General features: G+C 41.4%; 1 protein-coding gene across 3 annotated transcripts in view; it reads right to left on the bottom strand.

Moving 5' to 3' along the window:
• The window catches only part of LOC116975383 (disco-interacting protein 2 homolog A-like), a 246,159-nt gene that overhangs the window by 126,385 nt on the left and 91,971 nt on the right, over positions 1-27,803 (bottom strand). For all 3 annotated transcript variants that reach the window (XM_033024428.1, XM_033024427.1, XM_033024429.1), the window contains exons 3-4: positions 12,003-12,137; positions 4,821-4,940 (exon numbers count right to left, since the gene is read on the bottom strand). In XM_033024428.1, the coding sequence (XP_032880319.1) occupies positions 4,821-4,940; positions 12,003-12,137 (255 nt within the window). The remainder of the gene's footprint in view (positions 1-4,820; positions 4,941-12,002; positions 12,138-27,803) is intronic.

The raw sequence follows: 27,803 nt of genomic DNA on the forward strand, positions 1-27,803 counted from the left end.
TAAAATTATGAGAGGCAACGATAGGGTAGACAATAAGAACCCCCCCCCCCCCCCCCCAGGGTGGAAATGTCTAATGCTAGAGGGCATAGCTATAAGGTGAGAGGAGGGAAAGTTTCATGGAGATGTGCGGGGCAAGTCTTTCTTACAGAGGGTGGTGGGGAACTGAATTAACATGGGTGATGGTGGAAGAAAAGACAATAGTCGTTTTTAAAGAGGCTTGTATATAGGCACGTGGGAGTGCAGAGAACAGAGGAATATGAATCACATGCCACAGTGGAACTGCTACAGTGCCAGGGGTGAATACGAGATCAGTTCAGCTACGCATCATGTTCAGCACAATCATTGTGGGCCAAAGGGCCCATTCCTGTGCTGTACTGTTCTATGTTCTATGGAATGATATACAGTATATATTTTTCAAAATGTTTCCTTTCAGGAGCAACTGTCTCTGCTTAAGCTCCATATTAATGACAGCAATAATCAAAAAACCTTTTATCATAATTACTCTCCAGCCAAAGCTCAAGCTCGAACATACTGTATGTCCAAAAAGCTAATGTTTTTGAACTAACAATGGCAACATAATCTCTACTGATTACTAGGGGGAAGCTGTTCTCCTGGGGCAGACAAAATTGGGCTGTGTCCAATGCCCTGACTCAGACAGTAGATAAGGCTTCAAATGGGAAGATTGGCGAGAGGTTTCTAGTGAAGGGAAATTTTGAAAGACAAGGATAAATTTCCAAATGATAATGCAAAGTTGCAAGATACATAATGATAATGAGCCCGAAATAAAAGAACAATACTTGTACATTCAATTAAAGTCAGAGCAAGGGGGAAATTTGAAAAAATGGAAAAGGCTCTTTATCTGATTGCACACAATCGAGTTAATACATGGCAACAATATGGTAGACAATACTGAAACTGGTTGCAAAATGACAAAGATGGGAATTAAATATTCCATGATAGCTTTATTTAAAAAAAAGAGAGAATGGTAAATTACAAAAGAGGCAGGATGACTAATTTTAAAGAAATGGATTACACTAGTCTAAAGAACATCTGTCTTCCTCAGTTCAGGAAATCAGGCAGCAGAGTGAGATTGAAAGAGGAGGGGATGTTGTTTTACTGATTATGGAGAACATCATGGCAATAGTTCAAGGTGACATGATTGATGGTTCGTTCAATGATGCTATATAGGTGGAGCTGAGAAATAAAAAGGGGGTATCACTTTATTGGGAGTGTACTAATTGCCCCCAAATAGTCTATGGGAATGAGAAGAACAAATATGCAAGGAGATTGCAAGACTAATAGCGTTGTCATAGTGGAGGATTTTAACTTTGCCAATATAGACTGGAACCGCCATAGTGCCAGGGGCAAAATTTGTCACATGTGTTCAGGAACCATAACAAGATTACAAGTAACATATACGTAAAATCATCCAGCAAGAGGGGTCAAGGAAAGAGTGTTCACGTCGCGGCCCTGTTTCCACCAATCTTTCCACCACCACGCACAAGAAACGCAAGATAGACACCATTGTATGCAGATGCCGAGAAGTGTGTTCAGCTCTGGCTGAACAACTTCTAATCTTGTGTGTGGACTCGATAAGTAGAAGACCCAGCAAGAGAAATTGTCCAATTGTGACCATCAAGGTAAAACTAAAGTTGTAGAACATAGAAAAGGCGTTTCAAAGTTCCCAAGAAAATAAATGAGGATTGCGAAAAATTCCGAATTCAAAGCCAACCATGAAATTGAGAAGGAAAGAATACAAGAGTAAGATTGTAAGAAACGTAAAAATAGACAGAATGTCTATTAATATTCTAAAAGGACAAGAATTGTTAATGTTAATGCCAGGTGAATAAGGAAATAGAAATTTAAAATATTCTCAGGGTACTCTCGGACTGATAACATATCGATAGTAGAGAATTACCATATAGATTGAATGATGCACTCAAAGAGATTAGCATTAGTAAAGATTTAGTTTTGAAGGGAAAAATGGGATTCAAAAGTGATAAATCCCCAGGGCTTGATGACCTGCATCTTGCAGTTTTGAAGGAAGTGGCAAAAGAGACACTAGATACATTGGCTGTCATCTTCCAAAATTTCACATATTGTTAGGGAATGTAACCCCAGGCACATTTTAAAAAGAATTGAGCTGTAGACCACTTAGCCAGACATCAGGAGTAAGTAAAATGCTGTAATTTATTATTAAGAACGTGATAACAGGTTACTTGGAAAATAATAATATTGAGCAATGGCAAAATAGATCCATGAAAGGGAAATCAGGTTTGACATGAGGAGCAATACAAATATAGTAAATCAGTTGATGCGCTGCATTTGAAGGTCAGATGCCTTCATTAAGATGCCACAAAAATAGACTGTTAAACAAAATTAGAGGATATAGCATTGGGTATAATATAGTGGCATGATTTAAAGACTGGTTAGCAAACAGAAAACAATAAAACTAAACCAAAAAATCAAAAACAAAAACAATTTAGATGCTGGGAATCTGAACTAAAAACAAAAAATTCTGAATACTGAACACGTCATACAACATCTTGAAAAGTGCAATAGCATTAATATTCCAGGTCAAAGATCCTTCTTTAAACTTGGAAAGTGAGAAAAACATGTTAGCTTTCAATTGTTCAATAGGTAGAGGGGAGTGGGGAAAGAAAAACTGAATAGGGCAAAAGGAATATCTGTAAAAATGCAAGGCTGGGAAAACCTTCAAAATTATCTGTTCAGTTAGAGTGTGGGAAATAAACAGGTCATTTTCACCCTGGACCTCAAAGGACCATCAAGTACAGAATGACAATGATGGATGAAGGTGATACTTGCAATAGATTAAATGACGTGCACAATGGGGTTGTTGCATGAAGGTAAGAAATAGAACTTAAAAATGTGAGTGATATTAAAGCATGAATCTTACAGGGCTTGAAAGAATAAGTTGATGTTTCCCTTGGCTGCTATGTCTAATACCAGAGGCAAGATCCCTGAAGGGTCAGTCACACCTGAGAAGCAACTACTTCATCCAGAGGTTCATGAATCTTTCGAATTCTCGACTGAGGGTTGTGCATACTCAGACACTTAGCATTTTCAAATCCGAGCTTGATAGATTTTTAAATACTACAGGAAACAAGGGATGGGAGGTTCGTGCAGCAATGTGGCTCGGAGATAAAAGCTCAACCAGAATGAAATGGCAAAGCAGGTGCACAGAGCTGAAAGGCTTCTATTTCTTATGTTTGGACATGAAATCAAGTGGAAGTGGGTGGTTGTTTCTATTCTTATCCAACAAAGGGTAGCCATGCTTGACATTTCCACAAAAGCGTAGTGTTAGCTTCTGTGCTATTAGCTTCTTAGCTTAGCTCTGTGAACATGTAACTCTACCACAGACCACTCTTGATATCTTAATTGCCCCCTAAATGTTAGACTGCTTATCCAACACATAGATCACTAGGAGAGCAAAAATCTGTTCAAATAACCGCTGGAAAGACCCAAGCCATGATCATTCACCTGCACCTTTCTTAACTATAAACACCATTCCCCTCTAACAAATGAAAACAATGAACAAGACTGAAGCTGTGTGAGATGAGCTTGAGACTACACCTGTATCATAAGTTCATAAATTATAGGAGGAATTAGGCCATTCAGCCCATCGGGTCTACTCATCACCAAGCTTACTTACACCTCTGTAACATCATCTATGCCTAAGTTAGCCTGCTTAGATCCAAGCCTTGGAATTCCCTCTCAAACCCTCCCCACCTCTTTTAGAGCACTCCTTCCTTAAAACTACTCTTTGAAGAGCCGTCAGTCAAGATCCAACTATTTTGACATGTGGCTTGACAACAATTTTTGAACAATAACAAAGCTGTCAAGGCCCTGAGGAGCAGTTTGTTACTTCAATGGTTTTATATCAAATAAATAGTTGCTTAGAGCAATTTGGTTTGTGATGCATCCCACCATTTGGGTTCAAGCTCGTTGTTAGGAATCTAATCTTATTTATTTATTTATTTATTTATTTTATCCATGACATGAGGGGGAAAGCTGAAGGACAGTCACATAGCCAAATGGATATTGTAATAAATAGTTCTTCAGTTGCAGATCTCTGTTCTCCTTGAAGCCATGAAAATAAAGATCGTAGTTTTCTGCTCCTACAATAGTTTGTGCTATTACATTTTCTTTTCAAATTTCTTTGCAAGTCTTCATACAATAAACATCACTCCTGTAACATAATGAACAGGCCTCTGCACCATTTAAAATGACAAATAACTTAAAATCTCACAATCTTTGTCTTTTGTTCCCATTTGTTTTATTTTAAAAAAAGCTTTTCCCTCTTCCATAAAACTGGGTAGTCCAGCAAAGGGCTGCTCAAATAGTTTACATAGGAATCTATCCATATCTACATATACTTGGAAGGTAGAAATTTCAGAAATAGATTAATCAGAGTTTAGAATCTTCATGTTTTGACTCCAGTTTTCTGAATTCCGATTTAAACTGGTCTATTGTTTGTAATCTGTTGCTGAAATAATCTTCCCTTGGCAGTGAATCAATTCTACAACAATTGTTTTTTTGAGGATCATACACTCACCGCCTGTTTAGTTTAATTTAAGATGTTGCTTGGTAGAGTTACATAATTTATGGGGGGGGGGGGAAGAGAAGGAAGGTCAAAATATCACTTTGAACCACATAACATCTAGCAGAGTTCTTTAAGATGTGCCTCAGCCAAAATATAGCAGTGGTATAAGTTCTATAGGTCTGACAAATAGAACCAACAGGAAAATTCACAAGTAGATTATACCAAGATCAGGTTTGTTATTAGGAGATTTGTGTACCTGGAGGAGTGTATGCATCTAGTGATGAATGAACAAGCACAGAGCGCCGCTTGGAAGGCATCGGCATCTTTCTTTCTTTGTATTTGGCGAGTGCGGCTTGGACTGCTTCTGTGTGCAAATCTGTGGAAACAGAAAGATGAGCAAACAGTATGATCAAATTAGCAACTGCCAATCTCTGAGACTTTAAAAAAAAAATCACATTAAAAGTCAGTCTTGTGAAGTAAAGTACTGAAAGCATTGCGAAGTTCTGCAAAACGCCAGGATCGATATCTATCCCTTCAGTACCAAGTTTTAGATTACAAGTATATCACTGCATAGGTTCACCACTACCACTTAGATTGGGTGGAGGATAGGAAGAAAACCAATATCAAGTTAGCACTGAAATCTGGGAAAATATAATATAAATATAATTCAAGCCCTTTTCATGCATCAAGACGCAAGAGAAGTTTCCCCAACTGCAATAATCTTGGTTACAATAATTAAAATTAGTAATCAATTAAAATATTCTCAAACATAAATGTGTTGGATTCTTCTACTGCCAAGACAAGAAGTAGAATACCAAATCCAGCTGAAATCTTTGAACAATAGTCAAGGAGGATGATAATGAGGTAATTTTGCCACAGATATATACTTGAAATTCCAGAAATCTCAAATTCAATGACAGATATTGGAATCCTCACCTTTATTTTCTACATTTCACCGAGAATCATACGATGTCAAAAAGCACAATCTCAATTGTTACAACTAAAACAGATTGGAAAAACCATTGTTAACCTAAACCTTGAAAAGCCACCATCATATCGATACTTCAATTCTTGCTTTTAACAGACATGACCTCAATTGAGAAAGTGTCTACAGTCAAGATACAATTGTCAAGGAGTATTCCAGAGCCTCCAATTTTTTATGGAAATGTGAATTTGCCCAACGAGTGAAATACCCACAGTGCCCTCCATAATGTTTGGGACAAAGACCCATCATTTTTTTATTTGCCTCTATACTCCACAATTTGAGATTTGTAATAGAAAAAATCATATGTGTTTAAAGTGCACATTGTCAGATTTTAATAAAGGCCATTTTTATACATTTTGGTGTCACCACGTAGAAAATACAGCAGTGTTTTTGTAGAGAGACATAGAACAAATGAATGAAAGATTTGTAAAAAAAGTAATGATGACAAAGGAAACAGGCCATTGTTAGCTGATTGATCGGTGAGAACGGGTACAGACAATGAGACTCAATAAGACGACTGAAGCAGGTACGACTTGGATGGTGGAGGGATGGAGAGAGCAGGGCCGGCCTTAGGAGGTGCGGGGCTCAATTGGGAACAATTTTGGTGAGCTCCAGGTACCCAGCCAAGGTCTGTAGAATCATAGAAATACAAATAAAGTCTATTATAGACTTTATATCTTTATGGAAGAATGGAAAGTAATCAAAATGTGCACTTAAAAAGTGCATGCAAGTTAATGGACCAAACAGATCTAAGCTACATTTTAATATAAAATTGCATACATGTAAGCCTACAAGTAACAAACAAAATGTGTAGATCACCTATGAAAAGTACATAGTTCCAATACCACTTGTTTTAGTGACTGTGAAATGAAAAAAAAAGTAATTTAATTAACTAGATCCTGGAAAAACAATAACCATTGGTGAAAAACCAGTCCAGGCATTAAATTTTGGGCTTCAGCTCCATCCTACCCTTTGGGCTTCTATCCATCCTAACTTAGTTGTGTGTGTGAGTGTGTGTGCGCGTGTGTGCGTGTGCACGTGTGTGCGTGTTTGTTTGTTGTTTGTGCGTGATGTGTGTGTGTTAGTTGTCTGTGCGTTATGTGTGTGTGTGTGGGAGGGAAGGAGAGAAGGGAGGGAGGGAAGGAGAGAGAGAAGGGAGAGAGGGAAGGAGAGAAGGGAAAAGAGAGAGAGGAAGGAGGGAGGGAAGGAGAGAAGGAAGGGAGGGAAGAAAGAAAGGGAGGCAGGGAAGAAGGGAAGGGAGGGAGGGAAGGGGAGAAGGGAGGGAGTGGGCCGGCGGTGGGAGCGGAAGCCCGGGGTCCGGGCAGACGGGTGTGAGATGATGCCGAGGTTTATAAACGTTTCTAACCCCCCCCCCCCCAACCCTCGGCCCGGCCCTCCCTGTATTGTTCACCGCGTCTCCCCGGGGAGAGAGAGGGGTGGAGCCGGGGTTGTGTGCGTGAAGCATGACGACAGGAGGGGCAGGAGCGCTGCCCCAGGACCTTGAGGGAACGACACACCTCCCCCTTCTCCATTCCCCATCACAACCCCCACCCCGGGCACCCCTTTGTTCCCCCTCTATTCTCTCTCCACCCGTCTCTCCCCCCTCCACCCGGGATAGATCTACCCAAGCCGAGAGTATATTACTCGAGCGCTGGGCCCCCTTAGGTGCGGGGCCCAATTGGGAGCAATTGGTCCAATTGACTTAAGGCCGGCCCTGGGAGAGAGGGAATGCAGAGATTACTTGAAGTTAGCCAAATCAATATTGATACCACTGGGTTGTAAGCTGCCTGAGCAAAATATCAGATGCTGTTCCTCCAATTTCCGTTTGGCATCACTCGGACAATGGAGGAGGCCTAGGACAGAAAGATCGGTGTGGGAATGGGAAGGGGAATTAAAGTGTTCGGCAACCGGGAGATCAGGTATGTCCAGGCGGACTGAACGAAGATATGCAGCAAACGATCGCCCCGTTTACGTTTGATCTCGCCGATGTACAAGTGTCCACACCTTGAACAATGGATACAGTAGATGAGGTTGGATGAGGTGCAAGTAAACCTCTGCCTAACCTGAAAGGACTGTTGGGGTCCTTGGACAGAGTCAAGGGAGGAGGTAAAGGGACAGGTATTGCATCTCTTGCAGTTGCAGAGGAAGGGACCCGGGTGGTTTGGGTGAGAAGGGATGAGTTAACCAGGAAGTTGCAGAGGGAATGGTCCCTGCAGAAGGCGGAAAGGGGTGGAGATGGTAATATGTGACTAGTGGTGGGATAACGTTGGAGGTGGCGAAAATGTCGGAGGATTATGTGATGTATGCGACAGCTGATGGGGTGAAAGGTAAGGACTAGGGGAACTCTGTTCCCGTTGCGACTAGGAGGAGGGGGAGTAACTGCAGAGTCGCGGGGTACCGAGGAGACACATGTGAGGGCATCATCTATGATGGAAGAGGGGAACCACCCTAAATAATGAGGACATCTCTAAGATATCTGTCACAAAAGAAGCAATTAACATTTTGGGTCAATGAAATGCTAACGCAAGATCATCAAACTGAAAGGTTAATTGCCTGACCTACTTAGTATTAGAAGACATTTTTGTTTAAATTTAAAGAATATTTGGAAGAGGGAAAAGGCAGGAAAAAGCATCTTTACTGGAAATAGAACTTCAGAAATGTTCTGTAATACCACTGGATGACAACATAAATATGAGGTTATCGTTGGACAGAACATTGGAATTGTGCACATGCATTTGTTAAAACTCCAAATAAAGTTGCATCATCCTGATCGGAGCTATGTGCACGGTTGTCTGGCATTAAGAGTGTTAATCAAAGAATGTTAAATCTGGTTCAGGCTCGAGACAGGATTGATGGGTGGAAGGACTTTTAAGCGCAGTTTGGGGGGGAGGGATCGGTGGAAGAGGCCTTCGATAGTACAAGACTTCAACAGCATAAAATGGATTCCTATACTGAGTGCACCAACTTCTGAAGCAGCACAATTCCTCCAGCTTCAGTGAACCTTCCAGATAAAACCATGACACATCCTGACCACAGAACAAAAATAATTTCAAACATCTGAAAAATACATCCAGTGGATGTTAAAGCAAAACAAAGGATGTGAAATCGCTGTGTGGATTTCAATCAGTACAACGGACATTATCTTCTTTATATAACAACTCCATGAGAAATGTAGGGTGGGACACAAACCACTATTTGAAGTCTTTTTCAGCCTCAATAATGCCTTTGACTCATTCAAATAGCAGGAGCTGTGGAATATCCACAAACAATTGAGCTATCTCCAGAAATTCATCTCCAGATTCATGATGGCATGCAAACCATGATCCTAACACATAATAGATCAAATTTCCATGCACATCCATGTCAAAAAAGGATAACATTCACCATTGCTTTCAGTGCACCAGAGTGGCCAAAGAACAAGATCATAAATACAGCATAAAACTCATGCACTAATGGTCCACCCTCCTGTATATTTTAGGAACTGAATAATTTATATCAGCTATTTAAAAGCACCAGAGATAACCGATGTCTCCACAAAATCCTCCAAAATGAAGTTGGATAAACTAAGCTACATTAGTGTCCTCTCCCACGTCAACCACCCCTACACTAAGGCCTGGTTGGGGTTTGTAATTTGTAGGTCCAACACCAGACTCCTGGATGCCAAAGGAAATGATTTAAGGATGGTGTCAACATTTTTTTAAAATGCAACATTTTCACCTAATACCCTAATCAACATGAACTGACAACAAAAACCTCAAGTACATGCGTTGGGAGCATGCAGAAGCCCAGTTCAAAGGGTGAAAGTAACATCTCTGAATTCATACCCATCTATCCCGCCAAACAAATCTTTCTCTACGTTGTGCAAAATGTGCAGGTTCCATACTGATCTCAGTAATTTCAAAACTGAAGTGGAAGCAAGTTGGCCTTGTCCCACACATCCTTTAAACTTTGCCCCTCTCACCTTAAAGCTATGTCCTCTAGTCTTTGGCATTTCCACCCTGAGAAAAAGGTTCTGCCTGTATCCCCAATCTATGCCTCTCATAATTTCATATATCTATCATATCTCCCCATTCTCCAGCATTCCAGAGAAAACAATCCAAATCTGCCCAACCTCTCCCTATAGCTAATATCTCCTAATCCAGGCATCTTTGTGGTAAACCTCCTCTGCACCCCTTCCATGCATCCACATCCTTCCTGTAATGGGGTGAGCTAAACTGCACACAATACTCCAATGCCTTTAATGTCCTTCAACATTAAATACATTGTATCACTGGAAACATTAATGTCAGTCATTCAGGAGGAGAGCAATTATTAATACTGTAACCAGAGTGAAGTATTCCAATTCAAAGTTTAATATTTTTATTAAGTACTTGGTTAACTCCGACATGAGGGCGAGGGCCGACATAGCTGACTCTGAAGGTAGACACAAAATGCTGGAGTAACTCCGCGGGACAAGCACCATCTCTGGAGAGAAGGAATGGGTGACGTTTCGGGTCGAGACCCTTCTTCAGACTGATGTCAGGGGAGTGGGCGGTACAGAGATAAAATGTAGTCAGAGACAGTAAGACTGGTGGGAGAACTGGGAAGGGGGAGGGGATGGAGAGAGAGGGAAAGCAAGGACTACTTAAAGTTAGAGAAGTCAATGTTCATACCGCTGGGGTGTAAGCTACCCAAGCGAAATATGAGGTGCTGTTCCTCCAATCTGCACTGGGTCTCACTCTGACAATGGAGGAAGCTCATTTACTCCAGCATTTTGTGTCTACCTTCGATTTAAACCAGCATCTGCAGTTCTGTCCGACACATTTTGTCTACTCCACTGAGAAATCTCAAGGTATGTCTACTTTGAAGAAGTTCTCCTCCTCTCTCCGAAGAGAGTCCAGCAACGTCCTCTCTCACTGCTCCCCCTCCGTGATTCCTCCTGCCCTCCGACATATTAAGGCCAGGCACAAATTGGAGGAACAGTACCTCATATTTCACTTGGGTAGCTTACACTCCAACAGTATGAACATTGACTTCTCCAACTTCAAGTAGCCCTTGCTTTCCCTCTCCATCTCCTCCCCCTTCCCAGTTCTCCCACCAGTCTTACTGTCTCCGAACGGGGTATTGATTGCGAATGATCAGCCATGATCACATTGAATGGCGGTGCTGGCTTGAAAGGCCGAATGATCTACTCTGCATTTTATCTCTGTACCGGACACTCCCCTGACAGCAGTCTGAAGAAGGGTCTCAGATTCAGATTCAATTTTAATTGTCATTGTCAGTGTACAGTACAGAGACAACGAAATGCATTAGACAACGAAATGCATTAATTCTCGACCCGAAACATCACCCATTCCTTCTCTCCAGAGTTACTCCAGCATTTTGGGTCTACCTTCAATTTAAACCAGCATCTGCAGTTCTTTCCAACACATTTTGTCCGCTCCACTGAGAAATCTCAAGGTATGTCTACCTTGAAGAAGTTCTCCTCTCATAGCTGACTCTGAACCATGATGTTGTTATGAGGTGTATTCTTAAGGGGGAGTTAAGTACAGACAAAGTGAAAAATCAAAACATCTATAATAGCTTCTCGCAAATCATGCAATTAAAAAATAAAATAAAAAATACAGATATCAGGTGAAGGATAGGATTTGTGTAAAGTCTCAAAGTTTCTTACATTACACCTGTGACTATGCTTCAATAGCTGAGAAACATTGTGGGACTATCTGCAGTTGTTAATGGCAATATAAATGGAATATTTTATTCATTGAACATTAAAGGAAAGACATTTTAATATCAACACGGTAAATTTGTGGAAAGAAAGGATAATTTTCAGAATATCTTGTCTTTCCAAATGCATGGATGATTTCCCTTCCACAATTATAGACAATAGACAATAGGTGCAGGAGTGGGCCATTTGGTCCTTCGAGTCAGCACCGCCATTCAATGTGATCATGGCTGATTATTCACAATCATTACCCCATTCCTGCCTTCTCCCCATATCCCCTGACTCCGCTATCTTCAAGAGCCCTATCTAACTCTCTCTTGAAAGTATCCAGAGAACCAGCCTCCACTGCCCTCACAACTGCCTATGTGAAAAAGTGTTTCCTCATCTCCGTTCTAAATGGCTTACCCCTTATTCTTAAACTGTGGCCCTTGGTTCTGGACCCCCCCCCCCCCCCCAACATCGGTAAAGCTTTAGTAATTACTGAAGGCAATCTTTTTAATTATAAAAGTTAATGCTAAACTAAATGCACTCAATTTGTCACAAAAGTACATTGCAATAAGCAGCATTTTTAGAAAATACGCTGACCAACTTCTAAGTGGAATATAACAAGGCATTACTGAAAAATTGAAAAATTGTTCAATGCAAGTAATTTGAAGTCAATTAAAATGCTCAAGTAAAATGTCATTCACTGTAAGACTATTTCTGAGGCATTCATTCTTTCTTCACCTCCAAGCAGAACCATTACTTACCAGATCGATAGCGTTCATCTCTGGAACTGGAGGCTCTGGATTTGGACTGTCTGGATGCAGCCACATATGGGACAGCAGAAGAAAAAGACTGTGGAGGACCTGCAAGCCTGGGCTCAAGTTGAAAAGGATCTATACCTGCAAAAACAAGAGAAGTTTAATCTTTAAAACATTTCAATGTTTTTCTCTCTCCTTCATATGGAATTCCAACACTAAATTTATTCATAAGGTGCAAGATAATTCTTTTCATGTCATTTTTTTTTTTTAAAGTACACCCTGAAAGACATTTTCAAAACCAAGTATGCCATTCCGACCTAAATATCTGCCACCAAAGCTGCATAATAATTAAAATAGTCAAAAGTCACATTTAATTGTCATATGAGCCGGTAACCGAACAACAACATTTTTACTTGCCTCAGCTTTACAGGCCCATTAATGCAATAACACACAAATCATCAATAATACAATAAATTAATAATCAGTATTACCAGGTAACGAGACGGTTCAAAACCAAAGTACCTAGTGCAACCAAAACAAAGTCTATTATCGTTGGAATAGGATTGTGGATAGTGTTGTGCAGTGTTCTGGAGCCTAATGGTGACTGTAAAGAAACTGATCTTGAACCTGGAGGTCAATTTTCACATCCCTGTACCTTCTTCCTGAGCAAGATGAGAGGATAGTGGTGTGGGGTATTTGACGATATTGGCTGTATTTTTGAAGCACCACCTCCTGTAGCCCCCTTTGATAGTGGAGAGGTCAGTGCCTGTGATGGACTGGGCAATGTCTACAATTTTTTGCAACCTCTTTTGTTCATAGGTGTTCCAAGTTATCATGCCAGGTTATGATACAACCAGTCAGTATGATCGGGACAGACCAACTGTACATGCTCAATAGATGATTCCCCGTCATACCAAATCTCCTCAATCTTCTCAGGAAGTAGTGTTGCTGAGGTTTATTTGTAATTGCATCAATGTGCTGGGCCCTTTTATGGATATGCATGCCCAGGAGCTTGAAGCTGTTTACCCTCTCCACTGTCAACAAATACTATACAATACCGTTTGTCATTTGAACCCAAGTTCAAACGAAATTTCGTTTCTGCAGTCATACGAACAAGAAAAAAAAACCAAGACACAATTAACACAATATACACAGACATCCATCACAGTGAATCTCCAAACCCCTCCTCACTGTGATGGAAGGCAAAGTCTTGTCTCTCCCCTGTATATTATTCTTCTGCCGATGTTAAAGCCCCCGGCGGGCGATGGTAAGTCCCGAGGCCGTGAAGGCCGCACCGGGCGATGTAAGGCCCTGCTCTGGGTCGTGATGTTGGAGGCCCCAGCAGGCGATGGTAAGCCCCGCGGCCATTAAAGTCGCGCCGGGCGATGGTAAGGCCCCGCACCGGGTCGTTTTTAACCCCGCGATTTGGGCGGGAGAAGTTGCCATTGAGGGAGCTCTGAGAAGTGGTCGCCATCCTCCAGACATGCGGCTGGAGCCTCCGAAGCTCCGAAGTCGGGTCACAGCCGCGCGCCACCACAGCTCTCCACACTCCGAAGCTGGCCAGCTCATGTAAACACAGCAAAGACAGGTTCATGGATACTAAGCTTTTCCTTCCTGAAGTCATCCATCAGCTCTTTGGTCTTGCTAATAGTGAGAGGACGATTGTTGTTCTGGCATATACAATCAGAATATCAATTTCCCTCCTCTACTCTCACTCATTATTACCCACTATTTGTCAAACAACTGTGAGGTATTGTTGACAAATTTAAAGTTGCCGTTGGTGCAGTGTCTGGCTCCAGTCATGGATATAGAGGGTAGAACAAGCGATTGAGCACATAGTTTTGAGGTGCTCTTGTTGATGGCCATTGTGGCGGAACTGTTGTCAATTACTACCATTTGTGGTCTGCTGATGAGGATGTTGAGTATCCATATGGACAATCAGTCTGTGTATATTTTAATGCTAGGAGCATTGTAAGAAAGGTGGATGAACTTAGAGCCTGGATTGACACCTGGAAGTATGATGTTGTGGCGATCAGTGAAACATGGTTGCAGGAGGGCTGTGATTGGAAACTAAATATTCCAGGATTTCGTTGCTTCAGGTGTGATAGAATTGGAGGGGCAAGAGGTGGAGGTGTTGCATTGCTTATCAGGGAAGATATTACAGCAGTGCTTTGGCAGGATAGATTAGAGGGCTCGTCTAGGGAGGCTATTTGGGTGGAACTGAGAAATGGGAAAGGGGTAGCAACACTTATAGAGGTGTATTATAGACCGCCAAATGGGGGGCGAGAATTGGAAGAGCAAATATGTAAGGAGATTGCAGATATTAGTAGTAAGCACAAGGTAGTGATTGTGGGAGATTTCAATTTTCCACCCATAGACTGGGAAACACATTCTGTAAATGGGCTGGATGGGTTGGAGTTTGTAAAATGTGTGCAGGATAGTTTTTTGCAGCAATACATAGAAGTACCTACTAGAGAAGGGGCGGTGCTGGACCTCCTGTTAGGAAATGAGACGGGTCAGGTGGCAGAGGGATGCGTTGGGGAACAGTTCGGGACCAGTGATCACAATACCATTAGTTTCAATATAATTATGGAGAGGGTCAGAACTGGACCTAGGGTTGAGATTTTTGATTGGAGAAAGGCTAACTTTGAGGAGATGCGACAGGATTTAAAAGGAGTAAATTGGGACATTTTGTTTTATGGGAAAGATGTGGAAGAGAAATGGAGTACATTTAAAGGTGAAATTTTAAGAGTACAGAATCTTTATGTCCCTGTTCGGTTGAAAGGAAATAGTAAAAATCGGAAAGAGCCATGGTTTTCAAAGGAAATTGGGCATTTGGTTTGGAAAAAGAGGGAGATCTACAATAATTATAGGCAGCATGGAGTAAATGAGGTGCTTGAGGAGTATAAAGAATGTAAAAAGAATCTTAAGAAAGAAATTAGTAAAGCTAAAAGAAGATATGAGGTTGCTTTGGCAAGTAAGGTAAAAGTAAACCCAAAGGGTTTCTACAGCTATATTAATAGCAAAAGGATAACGAGGGATAAAATTGGTCCATTAGAAAGTCAGAGTGGACAGCTATCTGCAGAGCCAAAAGAGATGGGGGAGATATTGAACAATTTCTTTTCTTCGGTATTCACCAAGGAGAAGGATATTGAATTATGTGAGGTAAGGGAAACAAGTAGAGTAGCTATGGAAACTATGAGATTCAAAGAAGAGGAAGTACTGACACTTTTGAGAAATATAAAAGTGGATAAGTCTCCAGGTCCGGACAGGATATTCCCTAGGACATTGAGGGAAGTTAGTGTAGAAATAGCAGGGGCTATGACAGAAATATTTCAAATGTCATTAGAAACGGGAATAGTGCCGGAGGATTGGCGTACTGCGCATGTTGTTCCATTGTTTAAAAAGGGGTCTAAGAGTAAACCTAGCAATTATAGACCTGTTAGTTTGACGTCAGTGGTGGGCAAATTAATGGAAAGGATACTTAGAGATAATATATATAAGCATCTGGATAAACAGGGTCTGATTAGGAACAGTCAACATGGATTTGTGCCTGGAAGATCATGTTTGACTAATCTTCTTGAATTTTTTGAAGAGGTTACTCGGGAAATTGATGAGGGTAAAGCAGTGGATGTTGTATATATGGACTTCAGTAAGGCCTTTGACAAGGTTCCTCATGGAAGGTTGGTTAAGAAGGTTCAATGGTTGAGTATTAATGGTGGAGTAGCAAGATGGATTCAACAGTGGCTGAATGGGAGATGCCAGAGAGTAATGGTGGATGGTTGTTTGTCAGGTTGGAGGCCAGTGACTAGTGGGGTGCCACAGGGATCTGTGTTGGGTCCATTGTTGTTTGTCATGTACATCAATGATCTGGATGATGGTGTGGTAAATTGGATTAGTAAGTATGCAGATGATACTAAGATAGGTGGGGTTGTGGATAATGAAGTAGATTTTCAACGTCTACAGAGAGATTTATGCCAGTTGGAAGAGTGGACTGAAAGATGGCAGATGGAGTTTAATGCTGATAAGTGTGAGGTGCTACATCTTGGCAGGACAAATCAAAATGGGACGTACATGGTAAATGGTAGGGAATTGAAGAATGCAGGTGAACAGAGGGATCTGGGAATAACTGTGCACAGTTCCCTGAAAGTGAAATCTCATGTAGATAGGGTGGTAAAGAAAGCTTTTGGTGTGCTGGCCTTTATAAATCAGAGCATTGAGTATAGAAGTTGGGATGTGATGTTAAAATTGTACAAGGCATTGGTGAGGCCAATTCTGGAGTATGGGGTACAATTTTGGTCGCCTAATCATAGGAAGGATGTCAACAAAATAGAGAGAGTACAGAGGAGATTTACTAGAATGTTGCCTGGGTTTCAGCAACTAAGTTACAGAGAGAGGTTGAACAAGTTAGGGCTTTATTCTTTGGAGCGCAGAAGGTTAAGGGGGGACTTGGTAGAGGTCTTTAAAATGATGAGAGGGATAGACAGAGTCGACGTGGATAAGCTTTTCCCACTGAGAGTAGGGAAGTTTCAAACAAGGGGACATGACTTGAGAATTAAGGGACAGAAGTTTAGGGGTAACATGAGGGGGAACTTCTTTACTCAGAGAGTGGTGGCTGTGTGGAATGAGCTTCCAGTGAAGGTGGGGAGGCAGGTTTGTTTTTATCATTTAAAAATAAATTGGATAGTTATATGGACGGGAAAGGAATGGAGGGTTATAGTCTGAGCGCAGGTATATGGGACTAGGGGAGAATACGTGTTCGGCATGGACTAGAAGGGTCGAGATGGCCTGTTTCCGTGCTGTAATTGTTATATGGTTATATGGTTATAAGTAATAAATATATACAATACAGGAACAGTGCAAAAAAATTCATCCGACATTCTCAGAGCCGAAACAAACATTCAATACAGTTTACCCAAATCACAATTTTACCCCACACCCTTGTCTCTCATGTGGCCCACTGGCATGAAAAAGGGTGGTCAAAAAGGCGTTTGGCACATTGGCCTTCATCAGTATTGAGTATAGAAGTTGGGAGTACATGTTGTATAAGACATTGGAAGAGTATTGTGTTCAGTTTTGGGCACCATGTTATAGGAACGATGTTGTCAAGCTGGAAAGGGTGCAGAGAACATTTACGAGGATGTTGTCAGGACTCAAGGGCCTGAGCTGCATGTGGGGAGAGGGTGAGCAGGCTATGACTCTATTCCTTGGAGTGCAGGAGGATGAGGGGTGATCTTATAGAGGTGTACAAAATCATAACCAAACTCAGCGACCTGGGCATCGACCCCTCCCTCTGCAACCAAACTCAGCGACCTGGGCATCGGCCCCTCCCTCTGCAACTGGATACTGGACTTTCTAACCAACAGACCCCAGTCTGTTAGGTTAGACAAGCACCCCTTTTCAACCCTCACCCTGAACACCAGCGTTCCACAGGGCTGTGTGCCGAGCCCCCTCCTCTACTCCCTCTTCACCTACGACTGCACACCTGTATATGGCACTAACATCATCATCAAATATGCAGTTGATACAACGGTGATTGGCCTCATCAGCAACAACGATGAGTCGGCCTATAGGGAGGAGGTCCAGCTCCTAGCAGCATGGTGCGCTGACAACAACCTGGCCCTTAACACCAAGAAGACCAAGGAGCTCATTGTAGACTTCAGAAGGTCTCGGGGCGGCACGCACACCCCCATCCATATTAACGGGACGGAGGTGGAACGCGTCTCCAGCTTCAGGTTTCTGGGGGTCAACATCTCCGATGACCTCTCTTGGACCCACAATACCTCAACACTGGTCAAGAAGGCTCACCAGCGTCTCTTCTTCCTGAGGAGACTAAAGAAGGTCCATCTGTCTCCTCAGATTCTGGTGAACTTCTACCGCTGCACCATCGAGAGCATCCTTACCAACTGTATCACAGTATGGTATGGCAACTGCTCTGTCTCCGACCGAAAAGCACTGCAGAGGGTGGTGAAAACTGCCCAACGCATCACCAGTTCCTCACTCCCCTCCATTGAGTCTGTCCAAAGCAAGTGATGTCTGCGAAGGGCGCTCAGCATTGCCAAGGACTGCTCTTACCCCAGCCACAGTCTGTTTACCCTCCTCCCATCCGGGAGGCGCTACAGGTCTCCAGCAGGTCCAGGAACAGCTTCTTCCCTGCGGTTGTTACATTACTTAACTCTGCACCTCGGTGATTGCCAGTCACCCCACCCCCAGACACTCCTTCCCCCTGAAAAATTGCACTACTACTACTGTATGTACGTATATATATTTATTGCTCATTATTCTATGTTCGCTCTTCTGGGGAGATGATAATTGCATTTCGTTGTTTCTGTACTGTACACTGCACAATGACAATAAAGATTGAATCTGAATCTGATAAGAGGAATAGATCGGATAGACGCAGTCTCTTGCCCAAGGTAGGGGAATTGAGAACCAGAGGATGTAGCTTTATGGCGAAGGAGGAAATATTTAATAAGAACCCGAGGGGTAACGGGTGGCGGGTATATGGAACGAGCTGCATATGGAGATAGCTGAGGCAGGTACTATCGTAAACTTTAGGAAACATTTATGAAGGTTCATGGATAGGACAGGTTTAGAGGGATATGGGCCAAATGCAGACAGGTAGCACTAGTGTAGTTGGGACATGCTGCCGGTGTGGGCTAGTTGGGCCGAAGGGCCTTTTTCCACACTTTAAAAATCTAACTCTATGTATGGGTCAGCGTAGCCCAGCGCGCTGCCATCAGTTCCTCCCACCTCCATTCCAAGCAGCTGCCGCAGGCTGTGCATGAATTCACCTCGTCGCCCAGCTGCCGTAGAGCCTCCCGCAACAGTTTCCACAAGCACCACGAATCAAGACCACTGAACATGCCATCTGTTGCCTTCAGAAGTCACTCCTTTGCTTCCATGCGCCGAGTTCGACAAGGCCTGCTTCCTAGCCATTCAGAGAACTTGGAGTGCTTTCCAAGGGCACAGAAAGTACGGTAAGTTCATGGACCATTTACAGCAACCAAATTTCCTCTTCACCTTCCACCATTCACCTTTGAGTACATTGTCTCCCTCTTGCTCTGTGCTGAAGCGTATGGCATCTTTTTTCTGCATTCACTTTCTTTTATTTGTTCACATTTCAAAGAACTGAAATTTTAGATTTTTCCTTATCCATTGAACATACCATCTGTGTTCAATCTACAGTTGCTCTTATTCAATCCGTCACATGCATTCACACAAACACATTTGCCTTTTCTCTAGTCACGTGCAATTTTGCTCTTCTGGAAGTTGTTTAATTAAATGTGTAGGAAGGAACTGCAGATACTGGTTTAAACCGAAGATATACAAAATGCTGGGAGTAACTCAGTGGGACAGGCAGCATCTCTGGAGAGAAGGAATGGGGGCATCTCTCCAGAGATGCTGCCTGTCCTGCTGAGTTACTCCAGCATTTTGTGTCTATCTTTAGTTAATTAGTTATTTTCATGCTCTCAATCTTTCTCCATAATGACTTCAAAGAGAATAGTAATTTGCAGTACTTCAACCAGAAGCATTTTCCTAAGTATGCTTGATTTTAAATGAGAATATCCGTTGCTACTCAAAGTACCCACTGATGAATATTTCAGTTTGTAACAGATAATTTACTATTACATTGCACATAATTGCAGATTACTACTCAGAAGTAATGATTCAGTACTGACAATCATTATTTGACAAAAAGTATGTCTTGAAAAGCAAAGAAGAAAACTCAGTCCCTTCTGCTTTTCAAAATAGAACTGTGGACATTGAGCATGACCAACTATCTAATACTTGTCGAGATATTAGATTAGGAAATGGTAAAGATATGACTTTAAGTTTAAATCTTTCTAATTTCACATACAATAGTATCTGGGTTAACTATTTCTGTTCCCTTAAATGTCATAATACATTCAAAAGTATCTCCCTTTACTAATAACTCTAAATCAATCTGAGCCACTGCATATTGGCTGAATTACATGAATAGATCCCCTATGTTCTAATGACCAGAACTAAACAATAAACAAATGGGCGATAAGTCATAACAACCTGTGACATTTATTTTACTGCTTTGGCTTTTCAGATGGCTACTGGTCAACAATTCAGCATCATGCATTGCAAGTTTATAACTCTTACTGCACTTACTTTAATATAACTCATGGAGCATAAAGGGCTTGTCCCACTTAGGCGACTTCTTTTGCGAGTGCAGGCGACTGTCATAGTCTTGTTGAATCGCCGAAAAGTGAATGTGTAGAAGACAAGGAATTACAAAACTCATAGGATAAACAAAAATCAGCTCTACAAATCAAAAACTAAGGGCGGGCTTGCTCTTCCAAATTTCAGATTATATTATTGGGCCTCTGCCATCAAGTCCTTTGCTTTCTGGCTTGATACCTCAAACATCCCTCTGAATTGGCTAGAAATAGAACAAGAATGTCACCCATACTCAATAGGTACCATCCAACTAGCTCCTACCACAACTGATAAATCATATTATGGATTTAATCCTGTTATACACAATTTGATACATGTATGGAAGCAAATCAGAACCCATTTTGAACTTAAACCTATCTCGCACTTTGCCCACAGCAAACAACCCCACATTCAAGCCATCTATTTTAGATAAGACTTTCTCTACATGAATTAGGAATCCAGTGTCAGAGACCTATATAGCGATGGTACGTTTGCCACCTTTACACAGCTACGAAAGAAATTTTTACTCCCAAATAGTAACTTCTTCAGATACTTGCAAATTAGGGATTATATAAAAAAGCATCTGTCAGGATTTGAAGTTGAGAGGCAGTCTCAAATAGATGACTGCCTTAAAACATCACCATATAAAGACAAATTCATCTCCTAAATGTATGATGTCCTTCTATCAATAACTTCTCCATCCTCTAGCAAGTATAAGATTAATTGGAAAAAAGACATAAATGTGCAAATACCAGATGAAATATGGGAGGAAAGCCTCAAACTTATACATAGGTGCTCAAACAATACTAGACACTGCCTCATACAGTTCAAAATTATACATAGACTTCACTACTCCAAGGCAAAAATACACAGAATATATCCAAATGTTTCTCCTACGTGATAAATGTCACTCCTCAGATGCTGCTCTTTTTCATAACCTTGTGTCGTGCCCTAAACTCACCTCCTTCTGGTCTGATATATTTAAGAATCTCTCAGACATTCTTAACGTCCCATTAAACCCAGAGCCCTTATTAATCATCTTCAGGGTATCTGAAACATCAAGACAACTCACAATTGTTCAACAACAATTCCTCTCCCACTGTCTCATTACGGCAAAGAAACTACTGCTCATGTCATGGAAAAAAACAACTCCCAATTCCAGAATGTGGCTTCATGACTTGACCAGTACATTACATTTAGAAAGAATAAGATATGTTCTAACGGATAGAGTCAACCAATTTAATAAAATCTGGCAACCATTTATGTCATTTCTTGCACAGAAGAATATTGACACATAACACAAACCTATCTACACTCTAAACTATCCATTTTAATGACATTATGAGTAAGGGATAGAAGACAAGAGAGTTAAGAAGCTTTAGAAACAAGTCTTCACAAAGTATTATTGCACTGAATTGCTCCCTATGTACTGTAGTCGCCTTCTGCACTTTACTTATGTATTTATTTATTTTTATTATTCGCTTTTTTTCACCCATTATTTATTTGGGTTTTTTTTAAATGTTTTTATAAACATGCCCGTCCATATTGTTTGTATAATATTCAAATGATATGTACATTTGGAAAAAATAAGCTTCGATATGGCAACATAATCTGTACCCACTTTTTGATGGCTTAATTAAAAAAAAATGTTTTAATTCAGTGTATTGCTTGTTTTAGTGTTAGATTTATCGAGATGTATAAAAATAAAATCCTTTTAAGTGCAGTGCATTTGAAGTGCTTGTGTCTGTTTCCTTCATCAGAATAAATGTGAAAAGTCAAACTTTAAATACAGTGCATTCCTTCCTTGTGTTTGTGTGTGTTTCAATGATCTAAATATATGAGAAATGAAATATGAGATACAAGTGATGACATGAGGGACTACTATGAAAAATATTGATATTCATACATCAATTTGAGGTTAAAAAGTCAGGGATTTCCTTTATTGGTAATGAAACATACAAAAGTCTTATGAACAAACAAATGTTGATAACAGCCTGGTGGGTGGTGTTGAGGGTTGTGCCCTGCCCCTGCGCTGAAGCCTTCTCCTCGGAGCCATGTCTCACACCGTCTGATCCACTGAAAGCAAAATTGCGCAATGACCGCGCACTGGAATGACAGCGCATCACGCTGCTGTTTACATACCTTATTTTTCGCAATGAGCCAATGAAAATGACTGGTTAGCAAAGGCAATAGCTAAGACTACTTACGATTACCTACGACCCCACTACGACTAGACCTACGACTACAAAAGTATCGATTTTCTCCATCCGACCAATGTTTGGTTGCAGAAAATTTGTCAACATGTTGAAAGTTTTTCGGCGCCCATACTGAGGCCGCGACTAGTTCCCATAATGCGGGAACTCCTCCCGACCATGAAGGAGACCACCTGCGACCATGTGGCGATCTTGAGGTGAGCGCAGAGTCTCCTGCACTCGCCAAAGAGGTCACCTAAGAGGGACAAGCCCTTAAGAGACACTATTTTGGATGTGTTTTACATTAATCTCTGTTAAACTTCATCGCTCCAGTTAAAAAAAATAATCTAATTCGTTCTTGAATCTCTGACTTTACTATTCCTGTTGTACTACATCTGCTTTGCAATCATCTGAAATGTGACAACTATGAACTGAGGTTTTAAACTAGGAAAAGATTAATAATATGGTTAAGATTTTTTTCAAAAAGAAACTAAGAATAGATTTCAAGGGGACGGGAATCAAGAATTTGGGGGATACACAAAAATGCTGGAGAAACTCAGCGGGTGCAGCAGCATCTATGGAGCGAAGGAAATAGGCAACGTTTCGAGCCGAAACCTTTCTTCAGAATTTGGGGGGGAAAAGCTTATACTCAAATTCTGGAAAAACGCTCCTATACCAACAATAAATATGTGGATTTCAAATATGTTCGAAACATTACACCTGGAAGATATGAGACTCATCCTTGCAGGCAAAGCAGACCACTTCCAAAAGACGTGGTCTGCATTTATTGACTTACTACAAGTATAAGGTGCAACAGTAATTTAAATAATAAATGGTGCCAGGATCTGGTAACGGGGAATGAAAAATATGAAGTTGGTATATCCCTTTTTGCATGTTTTTTTTTTATAATAGAGCAATTGTTTCTCTTTCTTTCTTTCTTTTCTAGGGTCTATTTCTTAACTTTCTTCTCTAACTCTTTTTCTAATGGGCTTTTTTTTTTCAACACTTTCTCGCACTATCACGACTCTTTCTCACTTTCCTTACTTCCTTTATTTCTATCTTTCTTAAAGCTCAAAAAATGAAGGGGTACAACAAATGTAATAACATATATGTGGTGTGTACTACTTTAACTTATTGTACTTCTAATAAATAAAAAAATAAAAAAATTAAAATAATTTGGGGGAAATAGGTTAAAGATGAGAGGGGCAAGATTTAAAAGGGGCAACATTTTCACATGGACTGGCTGGTATTTGGAAGCTGTCAGTGGAAGTAGTTGGGGCAGGTACAATGACAATATTGAAAACCTATTTGGACAGATTCATGGATAGGAAAGGTTGACAAGGGCCAAACGTGGGCAAAAGGGACTAGCTTGGAAATAAAGAGATGCTGGCTTCTAACCTTAAGGAGCAATTAGACAGAATTCCACTTAGCTTGGGGACTTTCAGAGCTAATCAAACTAATTTAGTCTTTTTGAGAATTCAGTTCTGAATTATTTTATGTCCCATCAGTCTTTGTACATGAGATATGCTTAATACTCAAAGTTAATTAAATGGTTAACAATTGCTGTTCCAATATCTGCAACATGATTAAAACACTAGAAACACATGTTGTTCACACATCTGGGATGGCAAGAAACCAAGAATAGTACAGATTCACCACCGATTTTCCAGCACCCTCTGTTCCAAAGCATTGCCAGACTAAATGAGGTCATGGAGTCCCAGCCTCAGGGGGAGAATTTGACCCATCGATCGGCACGTAAGTCCGGATGGCGTTGAGATTGGCTGCCGCATCCGTCCTGGGTGCCACATTTTCAGGGGAACTTCCAGGGGGATTTCAAGTGCCTTCACGTAATTTTGTCCAGATTAAACAAGGCGCTGCACCACCAGTTGCCAGAAACTGAGTGGTGGATCTGTATCGACTGTATAAAGTGAAAAATTGCCCAAGTATCCGTTGATAATAAAAAGCATAATAATTCTGATACTGCAATTACAGCTCAGACTCAATCAACAGTCTAGCAAAGGAAGTACTCATCAAGAATAACATCAATTGGCATTTACATTCTAATAACCTGTTCATCAATTCCCAACTTTGGGTTCATCAGGATCATTTGTGCTCCAGACCCCATCACAATTTTAAATTAAGATAAAAAGTGCTGGAAACATTCAACAGGTCAGGTAACATCCTGCAAAGCAAAGTTGACATTTCATAACTTTTATTTCTCCTTCCACATATTCAGCGTGACCTGCTAAGTAGTTCCAGATTTCCCACATCTGCAGAATTTGTTTTAATTTTCTCATTTAAGCTGAGGTGAGTTAGGCCCTTGACATTAAGACAGCACTTGACCAAATGTGACAAAAACTGAACTGATGTTAACAAACATCAACTATAAACACCTCAATAGCTTGTATCATATCTTGAACAAAAATATTTTTTTCTTGGCAATCAAACATACTGCCCCAGAACATTGTGCAGAATCCAGTCATCCTCAATTCCCTCAAATGGAAATATTTGCTGATGAATGTTCAATTCCTTTTGCAATTCTTCTGTAAATGAAGCAGGCAAAGCCTCCATGTAGCAAAACTATGATAAAATGCTGGCTTGGCTGATTCCAAAGATTATCAACCACATAAGTGCCAAGTAATGATTGGCTCCAACAAAAGAGAGTCTAGCCATCTAATCATGATATACATTAGCATTATAGAGGCGAGTCACCCATGTCATCAGCCTGTGGGTCACCATCATCTAGAAACTCAATTGGCCCAGACATGTAAGCAGCGGCTTCTGGAACTGGTCACACTATCAGGTATCCAGACTATATTTGTCACCTTTCTCCACTTTCTCGGTCTCTCTGTCTCCATCACAGGGGACAGACTTTCGATTGACATCCACGAGAAACCCATCAATTCCCTCAGTCACCGCCCAATACGCTTCCCCCCACCCTGCCTCTTTCAAAGATGGGCCCGACTATGGATGAACTGGGGTTGGGGACTGGACTTTGTGCCTTCCCTCATGGTGGGAGCCATTGTGGGGGGATGTTCTTTATGTTTAAACCTCTTATTAATGTTATGTCTGTATTCTTTCTTTATGTGCTGCACTGGCAAGAAGCATTTCACTACACCTAGGTGTATGTGACTAATAAATAACCTTTGACTTTTTTTTTTTTTTTACTCTCAGTTTCTCCGTCTCTGCTGCATCTGCTCCCAATATGAAGCTTTCAATGGCACAGTGGTAGAGATACTAACAGCACTCTCGAAAATCTCACACAGCCAGCATTCCAAGTGGGGCTATCAATATAGATCGCATCTTATTTCAAGTTTTATGGAAGTCAGATATCATATCCTTCCAATTCACATCCTGTTAGAATGAGTGAGATTGATAGCTTTGTAGTCCAAAAGACACACTAATTTCTGCCCGAGCATGAAAACAAAGCACAAGCAAGATATTGGTTCATGGCTTCTAGATAATTAGGAAGTGTGAAAGCAGTTATTACAAAGAGACCATGCAAAGTAATCTACAAATGTGTTGTGTAGGTTAAAAAATAAAACTGGTGAAAACTTGACAAAAATATAACCATAAGTATCAATAATGACATGTTTGCACTGGGAGTGGGGGTGGGTGGGACTAGGAATTAAATTATTAGATTTGAAGAATTATGGAAACATAGAAAATAGGTGCAGGAGTAGGCCATTCAAATATGATCATGGCTGATCATCCAAAATCAGTAACCCCGTTCTTGCTTTCTCCCCACATCCCTTGATTCTGTTAACCCCAAGAGCTATATCTAACTCTCTTGAAAACATCCAGTGAATTGGCCTCCACTGCCTTCTGTGGCGGAGAATTCTACAGATTCACAACTCTCTGGGTGAAAAGGTTTTTCCTCATAGTCCTAAATGGCCTACCACTTAATCTTAAACTGTGACCCTGTTTCTGGACTCCCCCAACATCAGGAATATTTTTCTTGCATCATCTAGCCTCGCTAATCCTGTCCAATCCTTGAATTTTAGCTGTTTCTAAAAGATTCCTTCTCATCCTAAATTCCAGTGAATACAAACCCAGCCGACCCATTCTTTCATCATATATCGTCCCGCCATCACGGGAATTAACCTGGTGAACCTATGCTGCAATCCCTCAACAGCAATAATGTCCTTCCTCAAATTAGGAGAACAAAATCGCACACAATACTCCACGTGTGGTCTCACTAGGGCCCTGTACAACTGCAGTAGGACCTCCCTGCTCCTAAACTCAAATCTTCTCGCAATGAAGGCCAACATGTCATTAGCTTTCTTCACAGCTTGCTGTACCTGCACGCTTACTTTAATCGACTGATGTACAAGCACACCCGGTCTCGTTGCAATTGGTGCCCTCGATCATCAGTCTATTTAGCTTTCACCAAGTTTTAAAATATGGATTACAAATCATGGGGTGGGATCGTTCCCCACCTCTCAAAACAGGAGGGGGGGGGGAAACGTGTGTACCTGTCCCATCCCCCCCGTCCCCCGGGATTTCCGCCCCTGCTGAAAATCAGTTTTTGCTGAGGAAATCGGTATTTTTTCATGGTGCCATTTTGCTGAAAAAAACATTATTTTTTACGTGCGGTCATATTCATGTAAGAGTACAAGAATGCATAACTTTGCTACCAATTGACATGTCTTCTACGCACCTTACTTGACACTATTCATTGCCATCTCTTTGTATACCGGTGTTTGAATGGCTGCTTCCTGCTTTTAGCACCAGATGATGATGCCACAGCATATAATCCTCCAACATTTTCGCCACCTCCAACGGGATCCCACTACTGGCCATATGTTCCAATCACTGACCTTTCTGCTTTCGCAGAGACCGTTCCCTCCGCAACTCGCTGGTTTACTGCACCTCATATTTCGCTTGGGTAACTTACACCCCAGCGATATGAACATTGACCTCTAACTTCAAATAGCCCTTGCTCTCCCTCTCTATCCCCTCCCCCTTCCCCCTTTCTGCCTTACTGTCTCCGACTACATTCTATCTTTGTCCAGCCCACTCCTCTGGCATCAGTCTGATGAAGAGACTCAATCTAAAATGTCATCTATTCCTTCTCTCCAGAGATGCTGCCTGTTCCGCTGAGTTACTCCAGCATTTTGTGTTTACCTACCTCCTGTTTTGTTTACTTTTAGTTTATGTTAAGAGACACAGCGTGGAAACAGGACCCATGTCCCACCAAGTCCATGCTGACCATCGATCAACTGTATACTAGTTCCATCCTACACACCGGGGACAATTTACAGAACCCTATTACTCTAAACCTGCACGACTTTGGAATGTGGGAGGGAAAAGGAGCACCCAGAGAAATCACATGCGGTCACAGGCAGGCTCGCCGACCGCGGACCAGTGTCCTGCCAGGTGAGACCCGACAGGCTACATGGCCGATTGCAGGAAGACCTGGCAG

Source organism: Amblyraja radiata, chromosome 7, assembly GCF_010909765.2.
Source record: "Amblyraja radiata isolate CabotCenter1 chromosome 7, sAmbRad1.1.pri, whole genome shotgun sequence".
NCBI lineage: Eukaryota > Metazoa > Chordata > Chondrichthyes > Rajiformes > Rajidae > Amblyraja > Amblyraja radiata.